Source organism: Corvus kubaryi, unplaced genomic scaffold, assembly GCF_017639235.1.
Source record: "Corvus kubaryi isolate FWS band 111438036 unplaced genomic scaffold, C.kubaryi_AGA036_p1.0 37284, whole genome shotgun sequence".
NCBI lineage: Eukaryota > Metazoa > Chordata > Aves > Passeriformes > Corvidae > Corvus > Corvus kubaryi.
In genome coordinates this window covers 3,565,122-3,577,332 of record NW_024581088.1, presented here as the reverse complement: position 1 = coordinate 3,577,332, position 12,211 = coordinate 3,565,122, and the positions used below count along the sequence as shown (strand labels likewise).

The following is a 12,211-nucleotide window of genomic DNA, read 5'->3' as shown; positions in this document are numbered from 1 at the left end:
TAGTCATTATTATCCAATCACAAGAGTAAGTAAGTTACAATTTAAGCTTACAGTGGAAAATTCTCAGACCTCTCTTCTTCTTGCTACATCAACATTTCTTGTTTGCCTGCCATATTTCTCTTTTTGGTAAAGACATGTTTTCTATTTACTTATGCTCTTCTTGAGACTTATTTACTTGGTGAAAAACATGTCTTTGTTTGTAGTCACATACCTTTGTCCTATTCATAAAAATCTCCTTCCAACTCATCTCCAACCTTTGCCTTCTCAGTTATTCAGTGCTCAGTGTTTCAGCAAAACATCTTTTACTCTATATCAAAATTTGCTTCCATTTCTATCTCATCCTCAGTTCCTACATTCAGAGATCTTTCTGCCAAGCCTACATACCTGTGAAACTTTCTTACCAAACTTTCATCCTCTCCAACAGTGGGAAATAAGCTTCCACATTTTTTTAGCCTAAGGTGTTTATAAAGCTCTCAGGTGGCTCTGTAAAGAGTTCTTGCTGTGGTGTGCACATGGGGCGGATAGAAATTAGGTTGGAAGAGAGTCATGTGTGTGTTTAGCTGTTAACTGACCTCAGAAACCAAATACCTGTTTATGGGCAGCAACACACAGCAAACTGTACCTGGTTTGTATGACAGTAAATCATAGAACCACAGAGTGTTCTGGGCTAGAAGGGACTGACAAGGATCATCCAGTCCAACTCCTGGCCCTGCACAGACACCCCAACAATCCCACCCTGTGTCTGAGAGCATTGTCCAAAGGCTCCTGGAACTCTGGCAGCCTTGAGACCGCGACCATTCCCTGAGGAGCCTGGTCAGTGCCTGACCAGGGGTTTTTATTAGTATTCCTTCCTGGGGTGTTCATTTCAGGTTCCTTTCTGTGACTGCTTCAGTGGTTGGCCTTGGTCTGACTGGGGATCTCCCTTTCTATGCCACCATTATCCTATGGCAGAACAGAACAAGAGACCAAGCTCCAAAATCTGGCAGTCAGAGAATATTCACAGTTGAAAATAAAAGGCCTGGGAAATTTAATGAGGAGAAGAAATCTAGATGAACTGGGAAAATGTCTTTTCCCTTCTGTGGAGTTTGATGCATGGAGTTTCAGGGATCACAGATCATCATTTATAAAATATAGTAGCTTCCACAAAAATCCCTAGGTGACCCTGCTCATGGTGTGTTGAAAGTGCTGCTACCCAGGGATGTAACTGGGATCTTCACTGGTCCCATCACCTGAGAGACAGGACTTTGATGTGCTCCTCCAGCTCAGACACAGCTGCTGGGTGCTGTGGGGCTTTTTTATTTTTTAGAACCATCATTGCTTATCTATTCATCCTGTAGATGCCGGTGTGTGTAGCTACACATTTATTTATATATATTTAATTTTGTGAGTATATCTGTTTAAATATACATAAATGTTTACTCTTGAATGGCAGTGCTATGGCTGCTCTGTAGCCCTCTGAAGCACATGGGAAAAGGCGGATGGAGATAAGACTGAGAAGACCAAAGAAATGAGAAATCTCTCAAGAGAATAAAAATGCTCAGTTTAGCTTACTCTTTATTTACTTCAATATTCTGGGTACCTGGAGAGAAATGATCTTATTTTAGAAGTTACTTGAAGTTGGCAAGCGCAAAGGAATTGCAGGAGAGGCTGCTTCTTGCAGGGCCGATGACGTGGGGAATGTGGGGGAGGAGAAGGAGACAGGCAGGACAGGGGCTGGAGATGAGGGCAGGGCTGGGGCAGACCAGGCTGGCTCAGGTGACTCTGCTGCATGTTCATCCTTTTCCTTACATAAGAGGAAAGACATTCCTTACATGTCCAGGAGGAATACCTGGGACCCTGGATGATTGCAATTATTCTTGAAAGTTGCCTGGGAGTCTTTAATGTCATAGATTTTAAGTAAAGATCTTTGGTTGTAGAAGCAATGTGCCTTGCCCTCCTGGTATTCAGAGATAAAGCAAGTTGTGAGTTACTTAAGGATTCTTGGCTGAAATATGCATAGCCCCAACTTAATAGCAGCTTTAGGCTTTCTTTAGACTGGGAAAATATTAGTTATTATTTTGAATTATCCTTTTCTAATGCTGTAATTGTTGGGCACTTGTGATTTGGGAGGAGAGGGTGCAGGTCCAAGGCTCTGTGCAGAAAAGAAGGAGTGAAGCACTCATGTCATGGAAGGAGCCAGCATCCCTTTGTGCAGCCTCTTCTCTGGCTGGGCTGATTCATCCTCCCTCTGCTACCAGGATTGAAAGGTCAACTACAACTCCACATAACACAGGAAAACAAATACTATTTAAAGTGAAATGACAGCCAACTTCTGCACCAGAGCTAAGGCAAGCACTGAACCTGGGTGTTAAAAACCACAGGAATTTTCCAGCTGCAGTACAGGATGGAGACCTTCATGCAGCACTAAAACCTCACCTGCGCAGATTGCAGAAGGGGCTCAGAGTCTGACCAGGATTTTCAAGGCAGTCTATGAGGGCTGAGTAACCAACTCCTGCTGGATTTAAGGGAAATTTGGGAACCTGATTTCCACAACCCTTCTGGGATTCTCCACCCTGAGGGCATCAACTCCCACTGCTGTGACACCAGACTCTTCACGAGGCAGACCAAGAGCAGGGGGTAGGTTTTGAACAAGAGCAGCAGAAGGCCCTGGAGGTGCCCAAGGAATGACTGGACATGGCACTCAGTGCTCTGGTCTGGTTTACAAGGTGGTATTCAGTCACAGGTTGGGCTTGATCATATCAGAAGTCTCTTTCCAACCTTAATGATTCTGTGATTCTGTGCACTGTGGTAACAGTCAGGCTCAGAATGGGTGAAACTCAGCCTCCTGATCACTTGGGTTCACCCAGGATCCTGGAGTTCTGCTGTGTCTTCCAACTGCTTACAGAATCCCCCTAAAGTTCCCTCACTAAATGATCAGTGCTTTGATCAAACATGGCTGGAATCCTACATGGTTTTGGTGAGTTTATAGTTAGATTCCCTCTAGCAGTGCTCTTATAAAGAACTGGCGACCCTTGTCCTTGTAGGGCTGAGCTGTGGCAGGCAGTTGTTGCTGCTGGATACCAATAAATATTGCATTGATCTTAAAATCCCCGTGTGGAACATAGAAGGTGCTGATCAGCCACAGCCTCAGGTGTGCAATTGCTGCCGTGCTCTGTAGTGTGTCCAGAGAGCTCAAGGTCACACTCAGACTTTCTGTTACTTCACCCCATTCCAAATCTTGCACTGCAGCTCCTTAAACCACCCAAAGCACCAAATACACATTAGTGCTTAACAGCTAAGTGGCTGGGAGCACATATGTGTGGCTGTTTTTCATGTCTCTTTAAATATTGATCACTTTTATTATAGTAAAAAGGGTTAAGATTGACTTACAGAGGAGTTATGCAAATGCAGCGTTAGGGTGGCTGCTGGAATTTGCATAAAGCTTTACTAAGTGGCAAGCTCTGAGATCAATTACTGTAAATCAGCACTGCCTGTTCATTTACAAATAAGAATAGGCATTGCTGCAGTATTTCAGTAGATGAGACAGCTTTTATTCCTAGAGAGCTGTAACTTTTTTCAGGACCTTTGTGATAACCAACCTGCAGAGTTTAAATAACTCCTTTTTAACAACTCTAGTGTCAATCCATGCTTTATTCTTGAGGCAATGGATGAGAAGTCTCAGCTGCTCAGTGCATTACACTCAAATATCTGTTGTACTTTTCTGTCTTTGACTGCTCCCACTATGCAGACGTGATTGCTGGAGCACAGAAGAGTTAAGAGAAATGCCCTAAATCCCACCATTCATGTTGAGTATCAGATAAAGATTGAACTGCTGCCCTAGACAGCATTTCAGACTCCAAAGAGCAAGTGGAGGGAGGTGGCCACAGCATGTGAAATAGTTAACTCTTCTCAGGCTGCATCACAGCTCCAGCTCTTTATATCACTAATTCTGGTTAGGTCTTGGTTGCCCTTTAAAATAAAACAACTCTAAGTCCATGCTCCCATGTCCATCTGTACAGAGGCATGAACCTGTTTTCCCTGCTCAGGGTTTACATCATCCTCCTTGTTGTGTCCCCCTCCACTTCCTGACTGCTCTTCTGCTTCTGGAAATCTGAGCACAGACAAAAGGGGTTTTTTATTTCAAGGCTGTCTTGGGACTTTTTCTTTCCTTCCTCCAAGTTTGTAATTTGCTTCCTACCTGAGAACTTGCCTCTTCCACCTTTGCCTTGACTCTGACTGTGATGCCAACAGGACCTGCAGCAGGCATTGCTCTCCCTACATGTGCCAGGCAGGTGCTGCTGTGGGCACACACTGCCCTGGTGCTGCTTGCTCTCCTGTTTGCTTAAACTCTCTCTCATCTTCTCTGTGCAGCTGTTCGTGAAGGCTGGGGATGGAAACCAGTGTGTACCTGCTTGTCACCTGGCAACATTAAACTGTGAGGAGGGAGTTCTAAAGTGCCAAAGATCAGCTCTCCTCCATCAGCACCTTTTGGTGGGCTAAAACCTACTCCCTGGCCTCCTCTGATGGTGGTTCCCATCTTTCATGCCCTCCTGGGCTGTTTCAGTTTTACTGGAGGGACACCACCTCCAGCCACTGCAGGCCAGCTGAGCTGTGGTAGCCTTGGCACCCTTCACTTTTCTCCCTTCCCCAGCTTTCCTGTGAGCAGGTTGATAAATCTAATGAGCTATTTAAGCAGCAAGAATGCTAATGACCTTTCTTCAGCAAGTAGTTAGCGGAGCAGTGTTAATTATCCCTGGTGCAGAGTATCAGGGCAGGCATATAAGCATTTCATTAGGGGCAAGGCAAGAAAAACAGTAGTAAATGCAGCAATTAAGATACTTTTCAATGAAAGTTTTAACTGGAGGCACAGATTTCACAGCGTCTTGGCCCAGTTTGAAACAGTCTTTTTGTTGATTTGGTTTGAAGGTGTTTACCTAACCAAGTATATCTGTATAGAAAGTAGCTCTATGTGTAAAGACTTGCCTGCCTGAGAAAGCAGAATTCATGTATTATGGTTTAAAATTCATATTTTATGGTTTAAAATGCTGTGGCTGCTTCAGAGTAGGACATGCTTACTCTGGAAGAACACTTTTTCCAGTTTAGTTTGCTAGATTAAAACAGGCCACAGCCCACTGGGAGTCAAATCCACTTCTGTCTGACTTAAAAACAGGGTAGTGCAATAAAGTGGATCCAGTTGGGATGTGATGTTGCAGTCTGCGTGTTCTGTTCCTGTCTGACCCATGCAGCCATTCCTCAAATATGGTCCATTGGGTGCTTGCTGGTGGTTACACAGTCCTGACTCTCCTGTCAAAGCAGGGATCAACTTGAGGTCAAAAAGGCAGTAATGTCCTGTAACAGAAATGTGCAAAATACTCTCCTGAGTATTTTGACAGGCATCGCTCTCTGTTTCATGGACCATCAGCAGATATTCCACTGCTCTTGAGGATGGAACACAGGTCTCTATCTTGTTGCCTTTTACAGCATGTTCTGATATAGTGTACCTGAGTCTGTACAAGCAGCATCTCCCATCCCCTGATAGAGCTGGTAGATGAAATGTGATACACCTTTATGGTTTTTATTGTTCTTTCTTTACCAAGTCCCAGCTGCTTGACAGGTGTGGTGTAACCCTGATGGCATCACTCCTCCTGTAGAGATCTCTTCCCATGTTCATGCTTGTGTATGACCCACACTGTGGTGGGTAAAATGGGACTTGGCCTTGCTAGTCTGAACATCTGCTGTGCTTGCCAGGGAAATAGTGTGAGGATGAGAACCTCCAGCCCCTCATCCTTATTACCTGTTTCTTCAGGGAGTAACTTTAAGTTGAGGATTTCTCTGGTCCTGACTGAGTAATTAAAAGCCTTTTTCATAGTGCACTGAAAGGCCAAATCTTTGACATAGCTGTAGCTGCAAAATAAGAGGAGAATTAACCACCTGGAGACCAATCCTCATGGGATTTATCTCTTCATTGCAACGAGCTAACAAGCTTCCCACTTCTTATGACTCAGCAACAGACAAGATTTAAGTCTGCCAGTAAAGTACCAAATGACTTCCCATCTATAAAATGCTCTGTGCCAAGGGTTCACAGCCTGCTTTGGTCTTTTTCCAGAGCTCTGTGCATCTGTCATGTTCATTACTTTGTTAGATGTACAGGTTCTCGGTATTTTCGATAAATATTTAATGTATGTGAAAGTATCTCATTAGAGAAAGCCCAGAAATCCAGAGCAGGTCATTGTTGCACTTGAGTATTTCAAGCTCTGTCCCATGTGCTCTGCTACTCCTCTGTGCACTGAAAACCTCCTTAAATAAGTGTTTTCTTCCTCTGAGCTGACAAGGATCCTGCACACTCCCAAGACAGGCAGTTTTCATGGTGCTGAGCACCTTTCAGAATGAAGTGTCCAGATTCTTTAACACAAGGAATCACTTCACTTTCCTGGGATGTACAGACAGGGAAGGGGCCCATGCTGCCAGGAGAACTGGGGACAGGGGTGCTGCTAAAGGACCTGTGCCACAGACCTGTTTGTACATGGGAATGGGCACCCCCATCCATCCCTGCAAGTTCACCTGCCTGGGCCCTGTCATGGGAGTTCCTCCACATTCCCCATGGTATTAGGCATCTCCCTCTGGGATCAGAGAAAGTCCAGTGTTAACTTAGAAGATCCCTGGGCAGACCACACTGGAGAGAAAGGCAGTTAATGACTTGAAGAAAAGAGACTTTTAACCCTCTCTAGGGCAAATGGGGCAGATGTTGCTCTCACCCCCAGATGTACCGAGTCCATGTCCTGGCATTGCAAGCAGCACCCCTATGGAGCATCTCAATTTACTGCAGCCTTTTTCAAGGCAGCACCATGTATTTAATGCAGCCTGATCATCCTGGGAGGGGGAAAATATAATTTAAAAAAACAGGTTTACTTCCTGTTATTATAAATTGTTCCTTAAGCCATTTAGCACAGTGTAAATGCTTCTGCTCCCCCACAGGCCCAGCAAATTGTTTACATTATAAAATCCCTCATTTTTGCTTTGTCATCTTCATTTGCATTCATATTCAATTTTTTTAGAAAATCAAAGAAACCTTTCACACTCACTCTGACTTCAGAGTGGGTGGATCCCAAACCATTGTGGGGTTACAGGGAATACTGTGTTAAGGAACTGTACTGAAGTGATCAGCCAGGGAGAACTGGCATGTATCAAACTGGTAGTCATGAAAATCAGGTATTTGTGCCAGAAATACCCTTTCATGTAGCAGGATTTGTGCCCAAGTGGCAACATCAGAAATTTAGAAAAGCCAGTTGCAGAGGAATTGAGATATTGACTCGGCAATGAGAGAGAGGAAGCGAAACAGTGATTTCAGAGATTGTTACCATTACACTGTGTAATTAATAAATCAGTTAATTTACCTGCCCAGGCTGTTCAGGAGAGACAAAACACAAAATCCAGATGCCTTCCTTGGGCTTCAGCCCACCTTGGCTTCTACTGTGTCCATGGCCTGTCCTCTGTTCCAAAGCACACACCACATGCTTCCCAAGAAAGTAACGAAGTTTCCCTTTGTTCCTCTGTTGTCTCCTGCACTCAGATGGAGACACAGTTGGGGATTTGGGGTTGGGATCATGCCCGTTGCAGCTGCACTGTTGGTTCTCCGGGAAGCAGGAGCTGTCTCCAGCTGGACTCCATCCAAGTGGCTGCCACCGGCTGAGCACACGCCGGCCGTGTTCTGCTGTAAAAATGCCTCAAGCTGAGGTTTATTTAGCAAAGTCATTCCTCTTGGTCTGAGCTCTGCGCTACACAGCGAGGGAGGAGATATGAACTTTCATAGTTATGTTGGTATCAAAGACTTGTGATTAGACTGCAGAGCAGCAACGGGACTTCCTTCTTGATTTTCCACCCCCACATTCTGCATAAATGTTTTGAAGCCTTTTGCCATCTCCCAGCTGGAGAAACAAAGGAAGGAATCCCACACATGACTCTGTGCTGCAGAGCTGGCACCGGCCACGCACAGCCCCCGCAGTTTGTTACTCATGTTAGAGAGAAGACACCAAAAATTATGCTTGATTGGGTCTTGCCAAATCACAGTTGGCCGGCTCAGGATGCTGTCATTGCGAGGAGTCTGGAAAGCCCAAAATTGGCAATACAAAGCAGACCACTTGGCAAACGGTGTGTCATTCTTGGAGCCCAGGTCTGTAATTGTGTTCTGTGTCCTCTTGAGGGGAGATGCCAAAGTTCCAGCCTTAGCAGGTGGTTTGTAACCGAATGGAACAAAAAAACAGAGAATGGTGACTTTTAACAGCAAAAACATATATGTGGGCTCTGATAAAATTCTGGAGTTAAGAGATGAAGACACTGGGGAGGGAATTATATGGAACCTGGATGAGGAAGCCCAGGAGGCTTGGTGGAAAGAATTATGCATTGAAAGGGAGGAAAGACATTTTTTTATAAACTGTGCATTTACAGAACGTGTTTGATTAAAAATGAAAAATACAGCAGATTTAATAATAACATGATTTGTTGCTATAAAATGTCAACACAGTGCCTTAGAAGGGAAGGTGTGGGACAAACTGCATTGGGAGATTTATTTGTTGGAGGCTTTACATTTTCAAAGCTGGTTTTTAGCCTAGAATGTCATGCCATCCATGAAGAAAGCAATCAGGAGCACATGCTTGGCTTTTCATCCTCTGCTGCTGACTTATCACGTCAATTTGTCAAGTGATTTATTGTCTGGTCCTTTTGGAGAATAATTGTATCCATTCCCAAAAATGAAAAGTGGTTTAGAATGTCTAGATTTCTGTTTTAGAATATCCTCAATTCTGGCTATTGCAGCCTGACAGAGTGGTTGACTCAATGCTAAATTCTGGTTCATAGTGAAGAGTAAGGGAAATGTTTGGAGTTAAGGTGTCTGGATACAAAAGGGAATTAATGACCAGCTGATGTCCCTGTCTCCTGGGTGCAGAGAACATTCTGCTGCTTTTTTGGGGGTGCATTCTTTTCACATACAAGTCTTGTTGCTATTTTTTAATAAATCTCTCAGACTAATGGTCAGTGTTGTTTGCCTTCAGTCTCACATGAGAATTGTTTGTAGCACTCTTGTTTTTCTTTGTGTCTTTTACACTGTGAATAAAGTTCTTTTTGAGAGGACTAGAACTCTTCTATATCCCAAGCACTGAAATTTTCTCCTCATCCTTTCTAGGGCAGGGAATGAAACAGAGAAATCAGGCTAAAACCCTTCAATTCTTTCTGTAGTTACACTCTTCCAGTGTTAATTCACTCCCCTTTACTTGAGAGGGCTCCATCCTGTAGGACAGACCTCAGCTCCAGCATGTGCAGTGGTGTCACTTCCAGCACTGGGCTGGCAGCTCCTCCTTTCTGTCCCTCCGTGGGAGCCAGGCTAAGCTGTGAGAGGGGCATAAACACACTGAGACCTCCAGTGCTCCAGAGTCTCCCTGCTAAAACACACCCAGTGACCTGTTCTTTTGAGTCCCCATGAGCATCATCCTTCTGGGACCTTCTGTTGTGCTTGGCTCTGCTGAGGCATCTCTTCACACACATTTACCTTCCAGGTTTCTGCAGAGTGTGAGTTGGTGATTTCTCCTGCATGTCACAGTTCCTCTCTTCACTGTCAATATTTAAGTCTTGAATGCCAGAACTTGCTTGTAGGTTGTGTTTGACTCCAACTTTTCTATTACCAGTAATGTGGCAGTTTAAAGTTGCTGCACAAGCTTTGACTATTTCTGGAACTGATTTGCGTGTGTGCACAGCAATAGGATTTTATGTTGCAAATTCCTTGCAGTCTTTTGGTATAAACTAGTGTTTCTCCCCCAACAAAAGGTCATGGATAAAACCAGAGCTGGACATTTAAATACCCAATGCCTTGAGACCTACCCCAACTGCTGCTACCTCTCTGTTGGATTTATGGAAAGCAAAGTTGTTCGCTGGGCAGTAAATATGCAGTGAATATGGTAGTTTTAGCTACAGACATGCATTAAATTTTACTGAGTTCTAGCAAAAGCTTTTCATAATGAAGTAAATAATGCTGTTGCATGTCTCTGCTCCTTTGTGTAGGTGTAAATTTGTGTTCACTTTCATGTAATGATGCTTTTTGGTTGTCAGAAGGTGCAGGTTGCCTTAATCCATAAATTTGGTGGTGTGCAGTGCGAGCACAGCCCCTTACCTGAGCCTGGGACAGAGCCACGTCTTGCACACAATTACACTTCAAGCTTGGGAGGTTGGAAGAGGGAATGAGTCCCATACCTCATAAACCCCCCATGTTCAAGTTCTGTTTCCCCAAATCAGATGGGATCTCTGGTTTTTTGTACTTTGAAAAACCTTCCCCCCCTTCCCACTCAGTACACAGAAATGGAATTTAATACCTCCCTTTGCTGAAAGGTAGGTCAGACGTGGGAGTAAGCAGGACTTGATAGGAATTGCAGAAGATTGATCACTCCCTCACCCACTGAGCAACACTGGCGTGGCCCTGCTGGCTCCCCAGGGTGTTTGGGAAGTACAGCAAGGTCAGACACCCACAGATGCTGTCACTGATGCAGCCTGGGAGAACATGGAAAGGACTGTGGGAAGAATATTAGATCAGGCCAGAAGAGTGACAGGGAGAGGAGATCCCCTGCCAAGCTGCTCACAGCATAAATTGCCCAGGCTCCAGTGTGGAAGGCTGAAGGGTGCAAGGGACATTCAACTTCTGCTGAACACACTGTTCCATTTTAAACCTCACACGTTTGGTGGGTGGTTGTTTCGGGAATCGTGTTCCCTTCACTGTTACTCTGTCTCTTTTTCATCTAAGTGACTAATTTTTTTGCCCTTCTCTCCTAGATCTCCGACCTGATACGACAAAGCACAAAGGAGTCCCCAGTCTGGGAGTTCCTCAGCCTGGGTTATGCGCTCATGCTCTGCCCGTTTGTCGTTGTCCTGGGAGGGATGTTTTTCCTGGCCACAGCCCTCTTCTTCCTAAGTGACCGAGCCAAAGCTGAACAACAGTGAGTAGCCTGGCCATTGCGAACGCGGAGGCACCACAGCCTGTTTGCTCTTTTGAACATTATGTTTGTACTCTGCCCCTGGCCTTGGTCCTTCCAGGTAAAGGATGTTGGGTTGTGTGTTAAGAACCTGGGCTCAGCAGAGTGCATGAGGCTGCACGAAGCACAGGGGCTTGGGTCGTGCTGGCTGAGCATCCTTTACACGCTTCTGCTCTGGTGGATCTCAGTTGTTGGCCACATGGCTCAGAGGGGAGCACAGGCCCCTTGCACCCTTGCCTGAGCATGTCACAGCCCGGGCTGTCCGTGGTGAGGGGCTGCCATGTGCTGGAACCGGTGGAGTGTGAGATGAGGAGCAGGAGGTGCTTCCCAGAGCTTGGTGGTCGAGGCTGCATCTGCCCACCTCCATCCCCGGAGCCCCGCTCACCACCTCTGGCAGTCAGGAACATGAGGCAAGGAGGAAGCAAGCTGTGTGTGGGAACATGTGCGCTCAAGGGTTGCTGTGATAAAGAGTCTTTCCCAGTCCCTTCTTGCAGCTCTGTGAAAAAAAAGCTACTGTTTTTCAGTAAAGAAACCAATTCGGATCATCTCACGGTTGGCAACTACAGTAATTCAGAAGACGCTTCCACATGACATACAAACTTCTGGGGTTAGTCTCTTTCTCATAATTGTTGAAAAATAAGAGTTACTGTGTGTAATGTCGTGCTGAATACGTGCGTAGGTGACTAGTCTGGTGTTGACTGTAAGTTGCCTTTGCTTTTTCCCCAGTGGAGAATGGGAGTCTTGGTTTACCTTAAGGAGAAGGGCCCTGGAATATCACTCTAAGCATAGTACAGCTAGAAGGAAAATTAGGTGTTTGGAGGTTGATGTAAGTGTGTGAACAGCTTAGGGGATACTTTCTGGCTCACACTGTCTTATCAGATGGATGCAAGAGATTTGGAAGCAGTGCCACGGACGGTGCTGTGCCCCTGTAAGTGCAGTTCCACCTTCCTTTTACTACATACATAAATACCAAAGAAAGGAGAAGATCCCCTATAATGAGATGTTTAAACATTGTGGAAAAACAAGACCTCATGTCATAAGGATGGGAAGTCCTACAGAGTTGAACTTCAGTGTGGCTTTGGGACGTGATGAGTGTGCCTAGTTTGTTATCTGCATAGAAGGGCCTTAAATGGCAGGAAGGGAAGTTGGAGATTAGATGCTAGGAAGGACTTCCTAAGAGAAAAAAGAGGTAAATCCTATAGCAGCTTATTTGGGGAAGA

General features: G+C 45.1%; 1 protein-coding gene across 6 annotated transcripts in view; it reads left to right on the top strand.

The window, feature by feature from the left end:
- SPNS2 (sphingolipid transporter 2) overlaps positions 1 to 12,211 on the top strand; it is a 135,236-nt gene that overhangs the window by 104,338 nt on the left and 18,687 nt on the right. For 4 of the 6 annotated variants that reach the window (XR_006015671.1, XR_006015668.1, XR_006015670.1 and 1 more), the window contains one exon: positions 10,792 to 10,955. Coding sequence is in view for 2 of the 6 variants with exons in the window: in XM_042025939.1 (XP_041881873.1) it covers positions 10,792 to 10,955 (164 nt within the window). In the remaining 4 variants the exon portion in view is untranslated. Of the gene's footprint in view, positions 1 to 10,791; positions 10,956 to 11,515; positions 11,599 to 12,211 lie in introns of all 6 variants that reach the window. The other 2 variants (XR_006015669.1, XM_042025938.1) reach the window with 1 other exon arrangement.